Raw genomic sequence first — 18,784 nt, 5'->3', positions numbered from 1 at the left:
CGCCCCTCCGCTTCAATTGGCCGCCTGCCGTGTGACGTCGCTGTGACGCCACACGACCCGCCCCCTTAGGAAGGAGGCGGGTCGCCGGCCAGAGGGACGTCGCACAGCAGGTATGTGCGTGTGAAGCTGCCGTAGCGATAATAATCGCTACAGCAGATTTCACTAGATATCGCACGTGCGACGGGGGCGGGACTATCGCTGCAGCATCGGTAACACATTGTTACCGATGTCGGAGCGTGCAAAGCCCGCCTTAGGGTACGTGCCAATTATCGGGCTTATGTGGTGTTCTGGATGCAGAGTATTTTCGCTGCATTCTCCATCGCAGGAGATTCAGGCGTCTCCGCAAGACAAATTGGAAAGCTGCGGATAGGAAACCCGTGCAGGTCAGTTTACGAAGAGTTAAAAAGCCGAGTATTGGGGTGTTCGAGTGTGATACTCGAGTCCTCGCCCCGCATGTTTGCTGTTTATCAGCCACTAAACATGCAGGGTTTGCCTGCCATACACAGTAATGTTGTAGCCATACACAGAAATTTTGTAGCCAATTTGGCTACTGGCATTACTGTGATTGGCTGGCTGCATCGGATCATTGGGTCCTATATGAGACCCAGGGGTGCGATGCTTGGCATAGAGCAGCTCAGGGAGAGTGGACGTAGGAGGGACAGATTAGATTATAGCAAGCATATAAGTAGAATTTACATTTTCCCTGTAGCGCCCGGTCCCGGTGTGGCATATCCACACGCCTCCGCTCCCATGCCTCGGCGGGGGCATTGTTGGGAGCTAATAATTTAACACTGGGAGGGTCTATGGTTATTTGGGCCTTCCCAGCCTAAAAATTGCAGCCCCAGAAGTGGCATGACATTAGATCTTGCAATTCTTGTGCTTAGCCCGGCTCTTCCCAATTGTCCTGGTGCGGTGGCAATAAAGGTAAAATTTTTAGGGTTGATGTCAGCTGTGAATTGTCAGCTGGCTTCAATCCCAGTGGATAGTAATGGATAGGCATGTATCTGATACCCCATTACCAACCCAGTAAGTGTAAAGTTAAAAAAAACAAACAAAAAACACACAGGGAAAAATAGTTTATTTGAATAAAGACTCCCCCACAATTTCCCTCGTTCACCAATTTATTAAAAAAAATTTCCTTGAAGTGCCGACGTAATCCACATGCAACTCCAGTGATGGGAGTCCCTGGTAAGTCTTCTTCTCCCTGAAATAGCATCGAAGTAGGTCTGATGGGCAGTAAAACAGACTTTCAGCATAATGAAAGTTGGATTTATTTAGTGTAGAAAAAAGACGTCTCAGAGATCTCTTTTATATGTGTGGTCAATATAAAGGACTGGCACATGACTTATTCCTTCCAAAGACAGTACTAAGGACCAGGGGACACTCACTGCGAGTGGAAGAAAAGCGATTCCGGCAGCTAACTAGGAAAGCTCTTTACAGTTAGAGCGGTCAGACTGTGGAATGCCGACCACAAGAGGTTGGATGATTTCCTCAGTACACACAACATTGTGGGTTATAAAAGATTAAGTAATTAGATGTATAACTGGTGGAGGAAGGTTGAACCAGATGGAGCTAGGGCTTTTTTCAACCAATGTAACCAACTCTATCAAATTTCTATACTCCTGGTTCTGAATTTATTTATTCCGCATTTTACTATTTTATAAAAGCTTTGTATTAATTGGTCACTCACTTTGTAACCAAAACGGTGTAACAAAGTGTCTGGTTATAAAGGTCACTAAAAAAAAAAAAAAAAAAAAAAAAAAAGGGGAAAAGAATGACTTTACTTAATTCTTGTGTATTTCTTAATAAACTTTATTTACCATATTCATCTATAGAAAACAGGTGTCTCCACAAAAGCACAATAACCATATAACAATAAAACCATATAATAGAACATAATTTGAGTCTTGTCAACCCAGCGCTTTCCCAGTTCTTGCTTTTTAATCTAAATCATAGGCATATTCTTCTCTGTTTTCCTTCCCGGGGGTTGAGGAGTCTTCCTCTGTCTCATCCACATTTCGCCAATTCTCTGCAAAGGAATAAAATATTTATGAAGAGTTAATTACTAAATCAATGTGTGGAAGAAATATTTTAGGGGGTCTGTCATCCCCCAAAACACTAACTAAACCACTTAGGCTGCTTTCACACTACGTTTTTTTAACATCCGTCATGAACGTTTTTTTAACGCAAAAACGGATCCAGTGCAAATGCGTTTTCATTTCAATGCATTTGCAATGGACTCGCGTCAACATGCGTTCACCTGCATTTGCGTGCGTTATAGTGAGGATCCAGCGACTTGCAGTTTTTTAACTTTTTTCAAAAATGCTACTTGTAGCGTTTTTGAGCTGCGTCCAAATACAGCAAATTGCTGGATCCTGACTAAACAGCATGCAAACGCATGTGAATGCTGGCATGCTGATAGACAGGATCCTGCTTGCTCTACTGAGCATGCCCAGAAACCAGCCTCGCGTGATCAGTCTCTCTCTCCCCCTCCCTCTCTCCCCCTCCCTCTCTCTCCTCTCTCCTCCGCCTAAGAGCGGAGGATGCTCGTAACCAAGGTAAATATCGGTTAACCGCGGGCTTAGTTACCCAATGTTTACCTTGGTTATGTGTGCAGGGAGCAGGCAGCCCTGCTCCTAGCAGCTGCAGATGCTCGTAATCAATGTAAATATCGGGTATCCAAGCAAGTTACCCGATGTTTACCTTGGTTACAAGCCTCCGCAGCTGTCAGATGACGGCTCCCAGTCTTTAACGTTCAGTTCCCTTCACTCCCAATCACATGAATCCAATGCCCGCCCATAAACTTAAAGTGACAAAATCCTGCAAAATAACACATGCGTTTGCATGCGTTTTTCTTTGCAAAAACAGGATCCGCTTTTGCAGCAAAAAAACGTTCATGACGCATGCTAAAAAAACGTAGTGTGAAAGCAGCCTTAGCCCATATAAAAATAACACCTGTAGCTTTCTGTGGTTTAGATGTTATAAGGGGACGTTCCCATGATCAGTGTTACTCGAGTTCTAGGCGCGTTTTACAGTACAAGCAAAGTGGATGGGATTAATAGAAGTCTCATGTCCTCTGCACTCCTTTTTTACGCTCCGTAAACTGATCTGTGGTGCGTTTTCCAAGCCGCAGCATGTCAATTTTTTGTTGCGGTAAGCCTCAGTTTTCTATATGGATTTTCCCCATAAACATGCCTTAAGGGTGATTTACACGCTGCGACATCGCTAGCGATCTCGTTAGCGATGTGACACGCCAGATCGCAGATGCGATCTGCCGAGATCACACATAGGTCGTTTTTATAGCGCCGGTCACATGTGCAATCTTGGCAGATCTCATCTGCGATCTGGCGTGTCACATCGCTAACGAGATCGCTAGCGATGTCGCAGCATGTAAAGAACCCTTTAGGTGCGGAAAAGACGTATGTGCGCTTTTTGTGCGTTTGCGCGGTGAAAACGCACCAAAAATGCATGTATTCCACATCTAATGATGTAAAAAAACAAGAGGTTTCAAAAACAATACAGCTTTATTTAAAAGGATGACACGCTAAACACAGACATAAAAAAATGCAGCGTCAAAAACACGATAAAAACGCACCCAAAAAAGTAATACGAAAAAGCAAGTAAAGTGCGGAGAGGGGGCAGAAATTCTGCAGGGTGAAGAACTCAACTGATTCTGATTGTACCATACTTTTCGGTTTATAAAACGCACCGGATTATATAAAAGAAAAAGGTTTCGGTACCATGTTAGCCAGTTGAAAAATGATTGATTGCTCTCAGTAAGAGAAACAAAATTAAAATTTTGTAGTTGTGATACCTTTTAATGGCTAACGAAAATAAAATATATGATGATGTTATGAAGCAAGCTTTCGAGACATCTCAGGTCTCTTCCTCAGGCATGGTATGCTATATAAGACACACCAGAAATTTAGAGACAAAAAGGTAAAAACAATGGGTCCGTCTTATGATCTGGTATTGTCCTACCGGGTGGGAGGGGGAGGTTTGCAGCAGCAGTGATGGAGTGGGGTCACAGGCACCAGGGGTGGTGGTGGAGCAGGGTGATGCTGCGGGCGGTGCGGCGGATGTCCGAGATGCTCGCTGCGGGCACTGTGAGGCAGCCAGCACCCAGAAACTGTCAGCGGTGAGGGCTTGAAAGAAATGGATCCCAGAGTTGGCGCATGCACAGATTGAGCGATCGACTTAATGACAAGCTGAGATTTCGTCTGCGCACGCGCCACCTCTGGGCATCGTTCTCCTTAAGTCCGCTGCTGGGAGATCAATGGGCCGGAGGCGGCGCTTGTGCAGATGAGATCTTGAGCTGAGATCTTGAGCTCCTGCCTCACCGCCCGCAGCACAGCAGCTCCAGCACAGGATCCACAGTCCCAGCACAGCGCTCAGTCCCAGCACAGCAATCACAGCCCCAGCACAGCGCCCACAGCCCCAGCACAGCGCCCACAACTCCAGCACAGCGCCGGTAGCTCCAGCACAGCGCCCGTAGCCCCAGCACAGCGCCCGTAGCCCCAGTATAGCGCCTGCAGCATTACCATTTGCTGCCTGCTTCCCCCTTTCCACCACTTCCTGGTAAACAACATTCAGATTATAAGACGCACCCCTGATTTTCCTCCCAAATTTCTTATAATCCGAAAAATATGGTATGTGTTATTCAGCAAACAGCCTCTTTGGTGAGAAAACGGATTTGAACTTTATTCCCCCTATTACAGGTAGCAATTTTAAAAGTCAATATTAAACCTTTAATAAGTCCTGTCACATAACTTAGTCAAAAAAGATGCTCCATTAGCAGACACATGTTTCGGGGTGTTTGTTTATCACCAGTGCAAAGCAGGAGGTCTGATTTGACTGGATGAGTAGCCTCTGAATGGAGGTATAAGGGGGAAGAGTTTGCACTGCGGAGAGCACCAAGTTCGAATAGGGAGACTTATAAGCCATACAATGCTCCCCTGGGAATTTATATACGCAACTAGCAACGTCCGAGAGGAAAATGACTGGAAGTCTAGAGCCACCTATTTGGATTAGCAACCCTAAAAGTGTGAGAAACATTTCTCCCCTTAGAATCCATGTGTTATGTAATGTCTGATATTGTTTGTATATGAACCATCTGAATTGTAAAGAGCTGCGGTATATGTTGGTGATATACAAATAAAAATTTAGAAGTTTGCTCCATCTGTAGTCATCCATTAGTCCAGCTCTCCTCTGGATGCAATGGTTTCAGTTCTTTTAGGGGAAACCTAAGTCTACATCTTAGTCTAGCTGCTCAGACATGAAGGTTTTTAACCCAGATAGTGGCATTTCAGGTTAGGTTCCCGGTATACACAGATTACCTTGCCGTGGTGACTGGGCTTCCATGCATTGGCCAATACATAAGCTAAATATCTCTCTTTTTTTCAAATATTCCTGTAGCAGTAATGCAATACCAGAGTTTCCTTATTCATTGATAGCATTTCAGTGTGCAACTGTATATGTTTTGTGGATACTAGATAAAATACAAATTAATTACCCAGTGATTCCAGATCTTCCTTCCAATTCTGACTTTCATCCAACCGGTCATGACTTATTTCCTGGATGAGGGGACTGCTAGTCTTGGATGTGGCAGCATCTGGTTGAATATTGTTAGACGATGACAGCTCATTAGCAATTGGAGCAAATATACTTAGTGGATGGCGTGTCGGGTGCTCGTTGTCCTCACTGCCGGTGGTCATGTCTTCCTTCTCCCACTCGCCATCACTCTCATCGCTGTCTCCAGATATCACTTCAATCTTTGGACGATACACCTGAACACAGGGCACGACAGATAAAGAAAGTCATGACAAGAGCTTGAAAAACTGGCAGCTGTCATTTTCATGGAGCTTAAAGGGATTGTCTTATTTTTTTCTAAACGTCTGCAATCACTATATGTGTCCGCAGACTTTTGAATCCTCATAGCGCGAACAATGCTGGTGTTAGTGGCGTGAGTGGGTGGTTATTTGACAGCAAAATATGCAACATCCATACTTTGGCCACATTCCGACTAAACGTGATTGACCTTGCTCAATACAAGGGAATGGCTGTAAAATGAGGCTAAGGCCCCTTTCACACATCAGTTTTTTGCCGTTAGTCACAATTCGTCGAATTTTGAAAAAAAAAACAGATCCGGTGACTGATGCCGCTGGATCCGTTTTTTTCCTCATCCTTGTATTAGCGATGGATTACAACGGATGGCCTCACGCTTCATCCATCGCTCAATGGATCCGTCGAAAATTGTTTGTCCGGCGAACGGCGACAACGGACAAAGTAATGTTTTTTTGTCTACGTCGAAAAATTGGACAGTGACGGATCAGTCACCGTCTGTTGTTTGGTAGAATGGAAACCTATGGGCGCAGGATGCGTCGTAACCCGTTAAATGACGGAATCTGGCAACAGATTCTGTTTTTTTTAACTGAGCATGCTCCAATTTATTATTGAGTATCAAATTAGCTAGCCAGCCCCCAATTAGGAAAGGTATATAAATCTGCCAGGTAGGGCTTCACTCATCAATGTCCCAGCAAGCAAGCCAGCCAGCGTGAGTCCAGCCCGCGTGAGTCCAGCCAGAGTGAGTCCAGCCAGCGTGAGTCCAGCCAGCGTGAGTCCAGCCCGCGTGAGTCCAGCCCGCGTGAGTCCAGCCCGCGTGAGTCCAGCCAGCGTGAGTCCAGCCAGCGTGAGTCCAGCCAACGTGAATCCAGCCAGCGTGAATCCAGCCAGCGTGAATCCAGCCAGGGTGAGTCCAGCCAGCGTGAATCCAGCCAGCGTGAGTCCAGCCAGCGTGAGTCCAGCCAGCGTGAGTCCAGCCAGCGTGAATCCAGCCAGCGTGAATCCAGCCAGCGTGAGTCCAGCCAGGGTGAGTCCAGCCAGGGTGAGTCCAGCCAGCGTGAATCCAGCCAGCGTGAGTCCAGCCAGCGTGAGTCCAGCCAGCGTGAATCATTCCATCATTATGAGGTTCGCTGTACTTGGTCTTTGTTTTTCTAATACTTGCAAGTTGGCGGTCTTTTAATAGCTCGAATACACAGGCTGAGCCTGCTTCAGATCCATACTGAACAATCGGTAATAGATTGTTCACTGCTCATATGCTGCCATAGTTCTCTATAGCATAGGTCCTCCTTACACAGAAGGTTGTGCTGCCGAGAATGACAATCTTTTGTGCAGACCAAAAGATCATTTCATCTGACATACGAGCGTTTTGCATCGTTTGTTGGGTTATCGGCAGCCTGATTGGCGGCTCACGCAGCTCCCTCCTACATCCATCGTTCCTCCCTTTCTCCGTGGAAATGTATAACTCTTCATCTCTGATTCATAAATCAAAGTAGTCTCAGACGCTGGCTATATGTCAAGATTTGACCATAGATGCTTTTCATTTAAATATACATGCTTATGAATGTGAAGTGTACTTGAATCTGATTAGTGATGAGCGGGCACTACCATGCTCAAGTGCTCGGCACTCGTAACTAGTGATGAGCAGACACTACCATGCTCGGGTGCTCAGTACTCGTAACTAGTGATGAGCGGGCACTATCATGCTCAGATGCTCTGTACTCGTAACTAGTGATGAGCGGGCACTATCATGCTCGGGTGCTCTGTACTCGTAACTAGTGATAAGCGGGCACTACCATGCTCGGGTGCTCGGTACTCGTAACTAGTGATGAGCAGACACTACCATGCTCGGGTGCTCGGTACTCGTAACTAGTGATGAACGGGCACTATCATGCTCGGGTGCTCTGTACTCGTAACTAGTGATAAGCGGGCACTACTATGCTCAGGTGCTCAGTACTCATAACTAGTGATGAGCGGGCACTACCATGCTCGGGTGCTCAGTACTCATAACTAGTGATGAGCGGGCATAACGATCAGTTAGACACTCGAATGGGCATGACTTGACTACCCAAGAATAATGGAAGAAAATGAGGAACACGAGCATTTTTCCAGATTTTTCCGGAAAATTACTCAATTTCTTCATTGACTTCCACTCTACAAAAGTTACTCCCATCCGAGCGTCCGATTGCTCGTGATGAGTACCAAGCACCTCAGCATGGTAGTGCTCGCTCATCACTAATAGTGACAATTGCTGACTGAATAAGCTTTATTGTGGATTCACACATCCATGTTTTGCAGTATACATAGAGCGGCTATGGAGCTCCAGATCACAACTCCTCAGCCTCATATAGGCCTATCAGGAGACCCATGATAGATAATGTCCATTATGTTCCGTAATCGGACCATGAAACAAGAATCTGTGAATCAAGGCTTAGTCAAGAGCAGAATGTAAGGGATATGTGCACATGTTTTTTAGGCGGAATCTGCTCTAAGTAGTAGAGGAAAAAAAATGCTATTTCCACTGTCAAAAAACAATACAGATATCTCTGGGGGGGGGGGTTGCGTCTTTTTTTTTACAATTCCTCCCCACATATATCTTAGACAGTGAGGAGGTAAATAATGAGAGCAGAGAAATGAAAAATTGCTGTCAAGGGATTGCTATTTTGATCTGATAGCTGCCGGTACAATTGTGACCTTTCTATGAGGGAATGTTTCCAGGACGTTGTTACAAAGATCTGTTTCCTCGCTAGTTGTCACTGAACCGGTATGAGCAGATTCATCGACTTCAAAATGGATTAACGTGCGTATGGCGGCATCCATATCGTTCACCAGACAATTGATCACGTAATCTATGAATCTGCTTGTATCTAGTGTATATTTATCCATTGTCTCCATGCTGGTAGTGAGTAATGCATTTCAATGAGTGTAATCTGCAGTGAAAATCTGCACAGATATTTATCTCTCAGTGACGTCGGTTAAAAAAATCTCATCCACAGAATACTGTAATATGTATGATAACGATATGTGCCCATGATCAGGACTCACTGCGTTCTGGACGCGGCGGGTCCTTACCTGCGGGGCCACGAGTCTCCTCCGCAGAAGAATAGGAGACCGCAGCTGACTGTGCCCACGATCAGGTTTCGGAGCGCTGCGGTCCGTTGCTGTGTTCTCCCTATGAAGGACGCATGCGAATCCGCAGCAAACAATTGACATGCTGTGGTCTGGAAAGCCGCACCGCAAGTCAGTGTTTGCTGCAGAAAAAACAGGCACAGTGGGCACGGGAAGTCTAGTAATCCCGTCCACTGTGCTTGTACTGTACAACGATGCGTTTTGGACACAGCAAAAACACGCTACATCCAAAATGCTGCAAACACTGATCATGGGCACGCACCCTAAAGACCCCATCCCACACAGAGATAAATCTTTGGCAGATCTGTGGTTGCAGTGAAATCATGGACATATTGTTCTATTTGTACACAGCCACAAACCTGGCACTAATTGTCCACAATTTCACTGCAACCACAAATCTGCCGCAGATTTATCTCTGTGTGTGACAGGGGCCTTTACACTTACCTGGTTAGTAGTGATGTTCTCCAGCATATTCGGGGACAGCTCATTAATGTCCACATCTTCCAAATCGGGCAAATCCTGAATAATAGACAATCAGTGGGCAAAGAGTTAAGTTTACATTGAGCAATTTATTAGCAAAAATTGACCGTAGGCCTCGTTCACACGTCAATTTTTCTCATAGGAGTGTTCTGTGTGATTTTCATGGATAGCACTCATACCTATTAAAGTCTATGGGGTCATTCACATGTCTATGATTTTGTGTGATCTCTATGTAAAATCGTGCAGACATGTCCGATCTCGCTCCAAGTGCAGGATAAAAATCGGCAATGCACGTTTATGGGTTCGTGAAAAAAATATACCGCGCGATCTTATTTTCATGCACTATTAGATAAGGGAATTTGAAGATTGTGTCATTCAAAAGTACAACTCGACAAGTTGTACTTTTGAATGACACAATCTCTTTTATCATATGATTAGTGATAGGCGAATAGTAACTATTGGGGTTCGAATTCTTCATAATGCATCTGAAACTTCTATTCCGGTATTCGTCATGAATAATGAACCTAATGCAAGTCAATGGGGAACCCGAGCATTTTTCTGTTGTTACAAATACTGGGATAGTACTTGGTATTCGGTAAGCATTATGCAAACACGAATAGCTACTATTTGCCTATCACTACATGTGATGGAATGGAAAGCAGAAAAAAAATTTAAATTTTGCAAACCAGCAAAAAGAAGGGAATTTTGTTTACTTACCGTAAATTCCTTTTCTTCTAGCTCCTATTGGGAGACCCAGACAATTGGGGTGTATAGCTTCTGCCTCCGGAGGCCACACAAAGTATTACACTTTAAAAAGTGTAACCCCTCCCCTCTGCCTATACACCCTCCCGTGGCTCACGGGCTCCTCAGTTTTGGTGCAAAAGCAGGAAGGAGGAAACTTATAAATGGTCTAAGGTAAATTCAATCCGAAGGATGTTCGGAGAACTGAAACCATGAACCAAAGGAACAAATCAACATGAACAACATGTGTACACAAAAGAACAACAGCCCGAAGGGAACAGGGGCGGGTGCTGGGTCTCCCAATAGGAGCTAGAAGAAAAGAAATTTACGGTAAGTAAACAAAATTCCCTTCTTCTTTGTCGCTCCATTGGGAGACCCAGACAATTGGGACGTCCAAAAGCAGTCCCTGGGTGGGTAAAAGAATACCCCGATAAAAAGAACCGAAAACGGCCCCCTCTTACAGGTGGGCAACCGCCGCCTGAAGGACTCGCCTACCTAGACTGGCATCTGCCGAAGCGTAGGTATGCACCTGATAGTGTTTTGTGAAAGTGTGCAGACTAGACCAGGTAGCCGCCTGACACACCTGCTGAGCCGTAGCCTGGTGCCGCAATGCCCAGGACGCACCCACGGCTCTGGTAGAATGGGCTTTCAGCCCTGAAGGAATCGGAAGCCCCGAAGAACGGTAGGCTTCAAAAATAGGTTCCTTGATCCACCGAGCCAAGGTTGACCTGGAAGCCTGCGACCCCTTACGCTGGCCAGCGACAAGGACAAAGAGCGCATCAGAACGGCGCAGTGGCGCCGTGCGAGACACGTAGAGCCGGAGTGCTCTCACTAGATCTAACAAGTGCAAATCCTTTTCACATTGGTGAACTGGATGAGGGCAAAATGAAGGTAAGGAGATATCCTGATTGAGATGAAAAGGGGATACCACCTTAGTGAGGAATTCCGGGACCGGACGCAGAACCACCTTATCCTGGTGAAAAACCAGGAAGGGGGCTTTGCATGACAGCGCTGCAAGCTCCGACACTCTACGGAGCGATGTAACTGCCACTAGAAAAGCCACCTTCTGCGAAAGACGTGATAGAGAGACATCCCGCAGTGGCTCGAAAGGTGGTTTCTGAAGAGCCCTTAGAACCCTGTTAAGATCTCAGGGTTCCAGCGGCCGCTTGTAAGGTGGGACTATGTGGCAAACTCCCTGCAGGAACATGCGGACCTGCGGAAGCCTGGCTAGACGTTTTTGAAAAAACACGGAAAGCGCCGATACTTGTCCCTTGAGAGAGCCGAGAGACAAACCCTTGTCCATTCCAGATTGAAGGAAGGAAAGAAAAGTGGGTAAGGCAAACGGCCAGGGGGTAAAACCCTTATCAGAGCACCAGGATAAGAAGATCCTCCAAGCCCTGTGATAGATCTTGGCGGACATTGGTTTCCTGGCCTGTCTCATAGTGGCAATGACATCTTGAGATAACCCTGAGGACGCTAGGAGCCAGGACTCAATGGCCACACAGTCAGGTTGAGGGCCGCAGAATTCAGATGGAAAAATGGCCCTTGAGACAGCAAATCTGGTCGGTCTGGGAGTGCCCACGGTTGACCCACCGTGAGGTGCCACAGATCCGGGTACCACGACCTCCTCGGCCAGTCTGGAGCGACGAGGATGGCGCGGCAGCAGTCGGACCTGATCTTGCGTAACACTCTGGGCAGCATTGCCAGAGGAGGAAATACATAAGGCAGTCGAAACTGCGACCAATCCTGAACTAATGCGTCCGCCGCCAGAGCTCTGTGATCCTGAGACCGTGCCATGAATGCCGGGACTTTGTTGTTGTGCCGAGACGCCATGAGATCGACGTCCGGCGTTCCCCAGCGGCAACAGATCTCTTGAAACACGTCCGGGTGAAGAGACCATTCCCCTGCGTCCATGCCCTGGCGACTGAGAAAGTCTGCTTCCCAGTTTTCTACGCCCGGGATGTGAACTGCGGAGATGGTGGAGGCTGTGGTCTCCGCCCACAGCAGAATCCGCCGAACTTCTTGGAAGGCTTGACGGCTGCGCGTGCCGCCCTGGTGGTTGATGTACGCGACCGCCGTGGCGTTGTCCGACTGTATGCGGATCTGCCTGCCCTCCAGCCACCGATGGAACGCCTTTAGGGCTAGATACACTGCCCTTATTTCCAGAACATTGATCTGAAGGGAGGACTCTGTCGGAGTCCAGGTTCCCTGAGCCCTGTGGTGGAGAAAAACTGCTCCCCACCCTGACAGACTCGCGTCCGTCGTGACCACAGCCCAGGATGGGGGCAGGAAGGATTTTCCCTTCGACAGAGAAGTGGGAAGAAGCCACCACTGAAGAGAGGTTTTGGCTGCCAGAGAAAGAGAGACGTTCCTGTCTAGGGACGTCGACCTCCTGTCCCATTTGCGGAGAATGTCCCATTGGAGTGGACGCAGATGAAACTGCGCAAAGGGGACTGCCTCCATTGCTGCCACCATCTTCCCCAGGAAGTGCATAAGGCGTCTCAAAGGGTGTGACTGGGCCCGAAGAAGAGAGTGCACCCCTGTCTGCAGCGAACGCTGTTTGTCCAGCGGTAGCTTGACTATCGCTGAGAGAGTATGAAACTCCATCCCGAGGTAAGTCAGTGATTGGGTCGGAGTCAATTTTGACTTTGGGAAATTGATGATCCACCCGAACCTCTGGAGAGTCTCCAGAGCAACGGTCAGGCTGTGTTGACATGCCACCCGGGAGGGTGCCTTGACTAGGAGATCGTCTAAGTAAGGGATCACCGAGTGGCCCTGAGAGTGTAGGACTGCCACAACGGATGCCATGACCTTGGTGAAGACCCGTGGGGCTGTCGCCAGGCCGAAAGGCAGTGCCACAAACTGAAGGTGTTCGTCCCCGATGGCGAAACGCAGGAAGCGTTGATGCTCTGGTGCGATCGGCACATGGAGATAAGCATCCCTGATGTCGATTGATGCTAGGAAGTCTCCTTGGGACATCGAAGCGATGACAGAGCGGAGAGATTCCATGCGAAACCGTCTGGTTCTCACATGCCTGTTGAGCAGTTTGAGGTCCAAAACGGGACGGAATGATCCGTCCTTTTTTTGGCACCACGAACAAGTTGGAGTAAAAACCGCGACCACGTTCCTGAAGGGGAACGGGGATCACAACTCCTTCTGTCTTCAGCGTGTTCACCGCCTGAAAAAGTTCATCGGTTCGCTCGGGGGGCGGAGATGTTCTGAAGAAACGAGTCGGAGGACGAGAGCTGAACTCTATCCTGTAACCGTGAGACAGAATGTCTCTCACCCATCGGTCTTGGACATGTGGCCACCAGGCGTCGCCAAAGCGGGAGAGCCTGCCACCGACCGAGGATGCGGTTTGGGGAGGCCGAAAGTCATGAGGAGGCCGCCTTGGAGACGGTGCCTCCGGCGGTCTTTGGAGGATGTGACTTAGACCGCCATGCAGAAGAGTTCCTCTGGCTCTTCTGTGGCCTGTTGGACGAGGAGGATTGGGATCTGGCTGAGGGCCGAAAGGACCGAAACCTCGCTTGAATTTTCCGTTGCTGAGGTCTGTTTGGTTTGGACTGGGGTAAGGACGAGTCCTTTCCCTTGGATTGCTTAATAATTTCATCCAATCGCTCGCCAAACAAACGGTCGCCAGAAAATGGCAAACCGGTTAAGAACTTCTTGGAAGCAGAGTCTGCCTTCCATTCGCGTAGCCACATGGCCCTGCGGACTGCCACCGAATTGGCGGATGCTACCGCTGTACGGCTAGCAGAGTCCAGGACGGCATTCATGGCATAGGATGAAAATACCGACGCCTGAGAAGTCAAAGACGCTACTTGCGGAGCAGAGGTACGTGTGACCGCATTAATCTCAGACAGACAAGCTGAGATAGCTTGGAGTGCCCACACGGCTGCAAAGGCCGGGGCAAAAGACGCGCCTGTGGCTTCATAGATGGATTTCATTAGGAGCTCTATCTGCCTGTCAGTGGCATCCTTGAGAGATGAACCGTCAGCCACTGATACTACGGATCTAGCCGCCAGTCTAGAGACTGGAGGATCCACCTTGGGACATTGAGCCCAACCCTTAACTACGTCAGAGGGGAAGGGGTAACGTGTGTCATTAAGGCGCTTAGTAAAGCGCTTGTCCGGAAAAGCTCTGTGCTTCTGGACAGCATCTCTGAAGTTAGAGTGATCGAAAAAAGCACTCCGTGTACGTTTGGGAAACCTAAACTGGTGTTTCTCCTGCTGTGAAGCCGACTCCTCTACAGGTGGAGTTGGGGGAGAAAGATCTAGCACCTGGTTGATGGACACTATAAGGTCATTTACTATGGCGTCCCCTTCAGGTGTATCAAGATTGAGAGCAACGTCAGGGTCAGAACCCTGGGCTGCGACCTCCGCCTCATCCTCCAGAGAGTCCTCAAGCTGAGACCCCGAACAGCGTGATGAAGTCGGGGAAGATTCCCAGCGAGTCGGCTTAGCCGGTCTGGGACTGCGGTCCGTGCCGGAGTCCTCCACGTGATACCTAGGGGCCACCCCGGGAGCACGCTGCGGCGCAGACCGAGAGGGGCCTGGGGGCGATGATCCCGCAGTGCCCGGGGCCTGTGTAAGGGCCGGTCTGGACTGCAAGGCTTCTAGTATCTTAGCAGACCATTTGTCCATAGACTGAGCCATGGATTGTGAAAGTGACTCAGAGAGTTTCTCAGCTAAAACTGCAAACTCTGTCCCTGCCACCTGGACAGGGGAAGCCGGCGGTTCTACCTGAGCCGAGGGTCCCACCAGTGCCCGAGGCTCCGGCTGAGCGAGTGCCACAGGGCCCAAGCATTGCTCACAGTGAGGGTAGGTGGCCCCTGCAGGTAGCATAGCCGCACAAGAGGTACAGGTTGCAAAATAACCCTGTGTCTTGGCACCCTTGCTCCTTGTGAACGACATGCTGTTGTCTCCTAGGAGAGTGATCACTGAGGGTATATAGCCAAAAGCAAAACAATGCGGCCGAACAGAGAAAATGTATACAAATATATATATATATATATATATACACACTTCGGCACCCTAGGGGGACCAGCACCGGGTGACCGGTGTGGCTTACCGACCGCCCAAAGCGGTGTGTGTCCACCAGATTCCCTGCCTTGGGTCTCCCAGAGCTGCAGCCATAAGTCCTCCACCGGCAGAATGTGTTTAAAACATGGCTGCCGGCGTTCTCAGGGAAGGAGGGAGCCGTGGGCGGCGACTAATAAAGTGCGGGAATCTGGTGCCCCACAGTGATTAGTGAGGGGGGAGGAGGACACCTAAAGTGTGCTCCAGCCCTCACTGTCGACGTCAGGTCGACCGTCCCGTCCTTACCCCTGACTGGCAGGCCCGGGGGCGGGAGTTATGGCACTAGGCCGCATGAAGCCGGGGACTAAATTTAATACCGCGGCCGGCAAACAGGCGCGGTCGGCGCGGTAGTCCCGGTCGTCATAAAAATACAGCAGCCGCTGCAGCGTCTGAGACCAAGCGCTCCATGCACCGTCCCCAAGGGGACACAGAGTACCTTTAGATGCAGGGCCCTGTCCCTGATGATACCAAGTCTCCTGTCCGTCAGATTCCCACAGGGGCTGCGGAGGGAGCCCGGTCCCAGGGAATGGATGACCGGTTAGGATCCCACTTCTCCCAGAGCCTCTAAGGGATGGGGAAGGAAAACGGCATGTGGCTCCAGCCTCTGTACCCGCAATGGGTACCTCAACCTTAACAGCACCGCCGACTTAGTGGGGTAAGAAGGGAGCATGCCGGGGGCCCTGTGGGGGCCCTCTTTTCTTCCATCCGATACAATCAGCAGCTGCTGCTGACTAAAATGGGAGCTCGAGTGAATGTGTGCCTCCTTCAACACAAAGCATAAAAACTGAGGAGCCCGTGAGCCACGGGAGGGTGTATAGGCAGAGGGGAGGGGTTACACTTTTTAAAGTGTAATACTTTGTGTGGCCTCCGGAGGCAGAAGCTATACACCCCAATTGTCTGGGTCTCCCAATGGAGCGACAAAGAAAAGTGGAATTCTACAATTGATTTTCATTTCCGACGTTCATTTTAAGATAAAACTGACCTGGCAGTTATTTTTTTTATTTCTTAATTTTTATTATGGTAAAAGCCCCCCCCCTTTGCCACATTAGAAATTAAGAAATAAAAAAAAATAAATTTGAACTTTTATATTTTTTTATTCTTTTTCATATTTTTTAAAACATATATTTTTTTAAATTTTCACTGTATTTGTTAGTCTCCTTAGGGGACTTGAACCTGTCATCAACTGATCACTTGTTCTATACACTGCGATGCTATAGTATTGCTGTATGCTGAAAAAAAATCACTGTCCCCTTTATGAACACTGGCCACAGGCTGATTTTCACCCGAGGGCTAAGATGACTGACACAGAGGTCTTCAGCAACAGCACAAGTGGCACTATTCAGTCGATTCATAACACATAGTTTTGATAATAATTTAGGTAATTGGTGAGCTGTCAGGTCCCACATACATCAATATACAGCCTGTCGGTGGCCTTCAGAGGGACAATCTCTATCTCTCCATCATCAGCCAGTCCAGTGGTCAGAGAACCTTCCTTATTCATCTCCTCCTGTGATTCTAAAGATAAAATATAATGGGATCAGTTGTGAAGCAACTATAGATTCAAAGATGAAAATAATATTATACTTTTTTTGTATTTTTTTGTAACCCCTTTAAGGAAGCGTTCACACTGGATTTAAAATAAACTGCGTCCAAAAAGAAAAAGGTGCAGATGGTAATATTAGTCAAAGGATCGCGAGCCTCAACCAGCTCTGAGAGAGGGTTGCAAGCCGCATCCAGCTCTGAGAGGGGGGGGTCGCGAACCACATCCAGCTCTGAGATAGGGTCGCGAGCCACATCCAGCTCTGAGAGAGGGTCGCGAGCCACATCCAGCTGAGAGAAGGTCCCGAGCCACATCCAGCTCTGAGAGAGGGTCGCAAGATGCATCCAGCTCTGAGAGAGCCACATTGAGTTCTGAGAGAGGCTGGTCAGCCACATTCAGCTCTGAGGGAGGGTGCGAGTCACATTCAGCTCTGAGAGAGGATTGCGAGCCACATTCAGTTTTGAGAGAGGCTGGTCAGCCACATTCAGCTCTGAGAGAGGGTCGCGAGCCATATCCAGCTCTGAGAGAGGGTTGCAAGCCATATCCAGCTCTGAGAGAGGGTTGCGAGCCATATCCAGCTCTGAGAGAGGGTTGTGAGGCACATTCAGCTCTGAGAGCGGGTCGCAAGCCACATCCAGCTCTGAGAGCAGGTCGCAAGCCACATCCAGCTCTGAGAGCAGGTCGCAAGCCACATCCAGCTCTGAGAATGGGTTGTGAGCCACATCCAGCCCAACACCCAGTGACAACCAGAGCATAATTACCGGTATAATGACAGCTTTTCCACAGAAATCACCACACCAAGGCAGTATACCAAAACCCAGGGGTTCCTACCTCCATTCAGATCTGCTCTTCTGTGTGGGACTATTCACAAAAGTCACCATCTGGAGACCTTCTGTACAGAGGTGTTTGCTAGACCTGGTGCTTATGCACCAAGCTGGTAGACAGCCGAGAGTCATGCATCATGGGCCTATGAGCCACATGTTGGGGATCCCTGAGCTACAGGATAGTTGATAACTTGCTCACTGCTGAGTGTTTGACCTCTGGGTTTGGCAGAACACTTGAATTTTTATCCCCGATGGCACTTTTATCCCCACTACAAAATGTAGCAGCAGGTTGGATTGCCGATCCATCCTAACGGGGAATAAAGTTTCCCATTCTGATGATCGGCAGAGGTCCAAGTGATCAAACCCACCCTCATCAATAAGTTATAACTTGTAACTTGTTTTCACCAGATAACCTGCTTAAATCAGCCATATTTGTCATTGCCATACTTTCACCAGACGTAATGCTGTTCTGCAGTTATTAGTCATCCATTGTGTAGTAATTAATTTTGCTTACCATGTGTGACACAATCAGATTCTGCATCCACACCCAATAATCTGTCTTTATTGTCAGAATTGCTGTCTATTTTTAGAAGTGTGCGCTGATCAGGATCCACGTCGGTCTCCACAATCTGGATGGGAGGACCGTCAGCAGGGTCACGGTTTATATTGGAGGTCAGCTCTTCATAGGCCTCAAACATTTCATCAACAAATCTCTGGATCTTCTCTTCAGACTCTTCATTCCTGTGGTGGTTTTCTTCTTCTGCTGTTATCTGCTGATTTCCTAAACATATAACATATGAACTGATATGAGTGGCCATATTGGACGACTACCCTCTATCCTATATGGAATTGTTTCTTTTATAACAGATACTTCAAGTTTTATCTATATAGAGGTCATGGGCATAGTAGTACAAACAGGGACCCTCTCTACTCATTGGTATGTAGGGACGTTAGGCACCCCAGCGAACAATTAGTTAGATCTTTATATACAGCTCTGGCAAAAATTAAGAGACCACTGCAAAATTGTCGGTTTTTCTGATTTTTCTCTTTGTAGGTTGTGGTAGAGCCACTCTATCAGCAGTAGGGGATGGATGCAGGAACACCTCACGGGTCAATTTTCATCTGGTTTATTGCTTCAGCCAGAACACATTCAC

General features: G+C 48.1%; 1 protein-coding gene across 1 annotated transcript in view; it reads right to left on the bottom strand.

Annotated features, from left to right (window-relative positions):
* Positions 1–1,803: 1,803 nt before the first annotated feature.
* The window catches only part of DNAAF1 (dynein axonemal assembly factor 1), a 61,188-nt gene continuing 44,207 nt past the window's right edge, over positions 1,804–18,784 (bottom strand). The window contains exons 8-12 of the mRNA XM_075326831.1: positions 18,145–18,411; positions 16,675–16,781; positions 9,412–9,486; positions 5,513–5,786; positions 1,804–2,029 (exon numbers count right to left, since the gene is read on the bottom strand). Of these exons, the coding sequence (XP_075182946.1) occupies positions 1,941–2,029; positions 5,513–5,786; positions 9,412–9,486; positions 16,675–16,781; positions 18,145–18,411 (812 nt within the window). The 3' untranslated portion in view covers positions 1,804–1,940. The remainder of the gene's footprint in view (positions 2,030–5,512; positions 5,787–9,411; positions 9,487–16,674; positions 16,782–18,144; positions 18,412–18,784) is intronic.

Source organism: Anomaloglossus baeobatrachus, chromosome 10 (genome assembly GCF_048569485.1).
Source record: "Anomaloglossus baeobatrachus isolate aAnoBae1 chromosome 10, aAnoBae1.hap1, whole genome shotgun sequence".
Classification (NCBI taxonomy): Eukaryota; Metazoa; Chordata; class Amphibia; order Anura; family Aromobatidae; genus Anomaloglossus; species Anomaloglossus baeobatrachus.
This window is presented reverse-complemented; position numbering and strand designations above follow the sequence as displayed.